This window comes from Triticum urartu, chromosome 3A (genome assembly GCF_056163025.1).
Source record: "Triticum urartu cultivar PI428250 chromosome 3A, HENAU_Tu73, whole genome shotgun sequence".
NCBI classification, from domain to species: Eukaryota; Viridiplantae; Streptophyta; class Magnoliopsida; order Poales; family Poaceae; genus Triticum; species Triticum urartu.
In genome coordinates this window covers 704400985-704406144 of record NC_141875.1, presented here as the reverse complement: position 1 = coordinate 704406144, position 5160 = coordinate 704400985, and the positions used below count along the sequence as shown (strand labels likewise).

At 38.6% G+C, this 5160-nt stretch overlaps 1 protein-coding gene across 1 annotated transcript; it reads left to right on the top strand.

The window, feature by feature from the left end:
• The first annotated feature begins 1347 nt into the window (after positions 1-1347).
• Positions 1348-4905, top strand: LOC147981902 (protein neprosin-like). The gene is made up of 4 exons (XM_087516140.1): positions 1348-2268; positions 2343-2429; positions 2826-3011; positions 4633-4905. The coding sequence occupies exons 1-4, from the start codon at positions 2128-2130 to the stop codon at positions 4903-4905; spliced, it is 687 nt and encodes a 228-aa protein (XP_087372266.1). The 5' UTR covers positions 1348-2127.
• Positions 4906-5160: the final 255 nt, after the last annotated feature.

Below are 5160 nucleotides of genomic sequence, written 5' to 3'. Positions count from 1 at the left end.
CTACTGTGACAAACACGTATCATCACGGAAGTGTATTTTTTTTTTAGTGCATTGTGATAGAAAACCGTACATAGTTTGGAGGACTGCCTCGCCTGATCATGAATTTGACCCATAAATAGGTTCTGAGACACACCTGAAAATATGTTGAGTAAGATCAATTACCGGAGGTGGCCACTGTTGTTGTTTTTCCGGCAAGAAAGCATGCATGAGTGCCAAGTGCAAACAGGAGCCACAGACTAATTATTCCTTCTCCGGCAGTAAGGTGTGCTTGCCACCGTCTTCTTCATCCCCAACTAAAAAAGAATAGGACTCCTCTCCTGCCGTTGGTGACATCTACCCATCTGATTCTCCACCGCAGTATGAGAAGGACGTGGGATCTACAAAAGAGAAAAAAGAAGTTGCCACACTGGCCTATGGAGCAGGCAATGGAGTTGACAACGTCAGTATTCGGGCGAGGGAGGAAGTGGGAAGAGATTACAACGACGCTCGAATAGACCTTGGACGGCACTTGAATCAGCCTACTGCCCTAGCACCGGCTGAGTAGCTTCCTCCTCGATGCTGCATGTGGACGTACACCTTGGGGGCCTCACGGGCATGGCTCCCAACTGACGATGGACGGCAGTGGAGGTGGAAACTCACGCTGCTACTAGCCCCGTACTACGGAACCACCCTAAGCGTCAAGAAGGATTCGGCAGCGGCGGATGTGCCGAAGGAGAGGGCATGTGCGGGGAAAGAGGAGATCACGTAGGATCCTGTGAGGGTTTAGAAGTAGGAATCAACACTCAGATTTCCTATCCTTTTTCTTTATAAGAGAAACGTGGAGAGTCCAAGGAGAGAACGATTTGCACAGCCATAACTCGCGAGCAACCATAATTTGTTTTTTTCTGATGAACCCAACACAATTTCGTAAGATCTGGACCCTAATAATTCAGTCCTACGAGATTAACGGCTTGCAATTTTTAATTAATGTGGTAATTTCTTAGCAGTCCCTAATTAGTATAAGTAAGTATAAGTATAAATATAGGAGAAGGCGAGCCACGGAGGCCTGCTGGTGGCCCTAGAAGCTCACATGGCGTGCCCAAAGGGGGCACTTGAGCTTGTGGCTCACTGGTGGGGCCCCTCCTAGTATTTCTTATTCCGGTATTTTTTATTAATTTCAAAATAAATCTCTGTAAATTTCCAGATCATTTGGAACTCTGGAGAATAGTTGTCTCTACTGTAGCTCTTTTCATGTCCAGAATTCCAGTTGCCGGCAATTTCCCTCCTCATATAAATCTTTGCATAATAAGAGAGAAAGAGCATTAGAATTGCATTATAAAGTGAAATATTGACCCAAAACATTATAAATAATAGTTGAAAACATGACGCAAAATGGATGTATCATTATTGCATCTTCATAGTGTTACTGGTTGATCCTACGGCGATTTTTTTTTCTACTAATGTTACACAACATTGACTGTTAAGTATTAACTATATTCTGGTCTGATATTTGTAGTTGTGCTGGTGCTTAAAGTTGTTAATTTCTATTTTTATATGATGCTACGTGACCTTTTTATTACCATGGTTGTTTGTTACATGTACACTTGTTATTGGTGTTACATGGATATGAATATCCATGTATATCTGTATATCTAGATATCTAGTGGTGTAGGTGTGGAGATCGTTTGTGGCCCATGGATATTTTTATGGGTGGGCAATGGATAGGCTCATGGGTATATTGCTATAGATTAGGTTCAGCTCTACCCTCCAAACGCGCCCCATTGCCATCCCTATGTACGTGATGTGTGATTACATAAAAAGAAGTTTTGAGTGGGTGAGAGGCTAGAATGATCACATTCGAATATTTGAAATAAATAGAATGGATAGGTATGGATATTTCTATGCATTAAATACTTCATACTTTCCATATGACATTAACAATCTGAGATTTATGCAATAAATGTGAATCATATACTGAGATACATATCTTTATCTTATGATTAATAATATGGTTGTATATACATATAAAAAATCTGATATTTGGGCCATTAATTGCTTGAATGACAACCATTAAACTATTGATTTGCCAGAAAGCCTATAAATATAGTTGATATGCAGTATGAAAATTGACCATTTGGGGTTTCCAAAATGAAAGAAAGGAATGCTATTAGAGCACTCCTTCTACTCTCATATCTTGTTCTAGTAACCAAAGGAATAGATACAACTACAACGCAAAGGGAAAATAATAGCGAGATCCTTGCCCATCGAAAAGTTAATAAAACCATCATGGTAAGAAAAAATACTCATCAAATTATATATAGGATTGGTTTCAATGGCTAACAAGCAGATGAACATAAAAGTAGATGGAAGGTGGACATGTATATGATTGCATTGATGTGAATGTCCAACCGACTTTGGACCACCCATTGTTGAAACATCACCAGATTCAGGTAAATTACTTTCATGAAGATATGATCTACAATCATTATGTCCCTCAAATGGATGTCGATTAATGACGAAAGACAAATGAATAGTTAGTTCCCATAGATACATGAATGTTAGCTAGACATCAAATTTATGGGAATAGATCATCTATTGTGTGATGAAACTTTGTTTGAATTGTAATATTTCATAGCATGGTTTGTTCTACTCCCGGGTTCAAATCACAATGTTTATCTATTCTTTACCAGTATTTCTACAAATAATGGAAGTCAGAGTGAAATAAATAAACCTTATGATATGCGTGCTTCATTAGAAATGAATTAAACTATGCAATTTTTGTATATGTGATTGTGTGTTGCTAATATATGGGACTAATAAGGATTTAAAGTTTCATTATTAAATAGATGGAACCAAGTTCTTTACCCGTTGGACAGAGTATTAAATCTCCCGCCCTAAATGGTGTTTTACAAGCAAATCTGTCTATGGTCGAATGCCCGGCGGGGATGGTTCCAATTCTATGTAATAATAGAAGGGGCCATATAGCAGCACACATTACCGAACAAGTGATTAACAAGGATGACCAACTAGAGGTGAGTTTTCATTTATTTGGTTTTGCTTGTCATAATGATCTAGTTATCATAGTAATTGCGCAACAAACACCGAGTTTTGTGTGCCTAGAAAATGAACAATATAGTTGAATACAATCATGGCCAAATAATCTAATATAGTTCTCAAAGATAATTCCAATGCAAAGTATTTTTAATTTGAATGCTAATGTTTAATCATACAACTATTTGTCTTAGGGTGTGGAATAGTCAATTTTATGGAACAGAAATTTAGAATACACATACATGAGCGCATATTGTGTATGAACACATACACAACGATGGATCCGTGCCCCAAGCACCCAGGGCTAGGCCCAAGGAGTTGGATTTTTTTTACTGTTACATATATGCATTGTATATTGGCCGTGTGGTTCAGCCCACTAGCCCAACATAGCCCAGGCACACAAACAATAAGCTAGCTACCTAAATCCCTTCAATCGGCAATTATGTCCCAAACTGGCTCCTACTCGGCGACCATGTGGCCCACCGTCGCCCGATGCTTTCTCAGCTACCACTACCCTCGCAGCAAGCCAGCAAGACATTCCCCTTCGCTTCTACGCCCCGGTCACCGGCTCTACATTCACTCGTCTTAGCTACAAAGCAGCTCCAGTGTCACATCCCGCACTAACATGCTGCCATGTTGCTGCTACGGCAGCCGTTCCAGCATTAGGTAGTTTTTATTTGTATACATAGTGTGCATGTGTACTTTTTGTTATATTTTTAGGAAGGTATAAAGGCCAAACTTTCCATGTTGCCAAAAAACCTAGCCCACGGTTTACTTTAATTCCGGCTCCGTCGCTGCGCATGCACACACACACACAAACATAAAGGTCCTAAAATATAGAAATTTGAGTAATTAGTATTGAATTCATCACACATTGTTTTCAACAAATAGTGAGAGCAATTCTAGCAAAGTTCCCATAAGTGGATGATCACCATAATAACCACTATTATGTGGAACATCATACAAAATAACACTCCAGCAAAGTGGCCATATGCATCACTCCAAACCTAAATGTTGCAAGGAAGGGGAATTTCGTCTACTTCTTCCTCTCTCTATCTCTCTCTCTCTCTCTCTCTTTTGCCCATACAAATAGCACATCAGCGTGCCCCAATAGGACATGTGCCCCTTAGTTAGTTATTAATATTTTATACGTACAAAGTCATTGTGACCCATTTTCCACCCCATTATATATGAATGAAATATATTTTGCAACTTAGCAATTTAGTTCATATCAAACTTGTCCACAAAATCAAGAACAAAGTAAAATAATTATGGAGCTACATTTTTGGTGGGTGTGTGTTTGCGCACAGCTTTCGCAACCTCCAAAAAACAATTGATGGCTCTTTAAACTGGCTTGGGGACCGTAAATATGTTGAATCTTCTAGAGTTTCTCTAAGTTGTGTGAATGTTCTTTCAAGTATATGTGTAGTAGTTCCATATTTTCACAATGTTAGTCCAAGACTTTCTCAAAGCGTTTGATATGCATTGGTCTCTCTAACTCCAAGTTGACACCATTAAGTTATGGTCATTGATGTTATATGGTATTGGACTTATATTGATGTGGTTATTATAGTTATCACAATGACCAACATTATTTTGCAGATGGCAGGGATTAGATATTCAGATGATTTGTATGGGGTACGAGCTACCATAAATGTGTACGAGCCAAAGGTGAAGAAAGATAGCAAGGATATTAGTCAATCAGGGATACTAATTGATATTGGACCAAAGGTTCAAAAAGGTGTAGGCGCTTGTTATTCGGTAGCTCCAAACTCCACTGGCGATAGCTTTGCAAGGTTTCATGTTGTTTGGGTAATTAATAGCATTTCCTCTTTTACACATTATATTATCAAGTATAACAATTTTATAACATGAAATTATAAAATCATCACAATTTTTGGACACGATACGATCATGAAACAATTTGCATTTGGGATTTAAATTACCATGTCCATTGCAAAGTTCACAAGTATGGTGAGTAAATTTTAAATTTTCAGCACAAACATCTAGCCTTTCTTGCAACCATTTAGTTTCCAAATACTTATGCCTCTTGCAAAATCCATCTTCCCTATTTGGTGTGTACTTGCAAACTCTATGCACTCCACAAAATTTGACATGCTTATAAGAGAC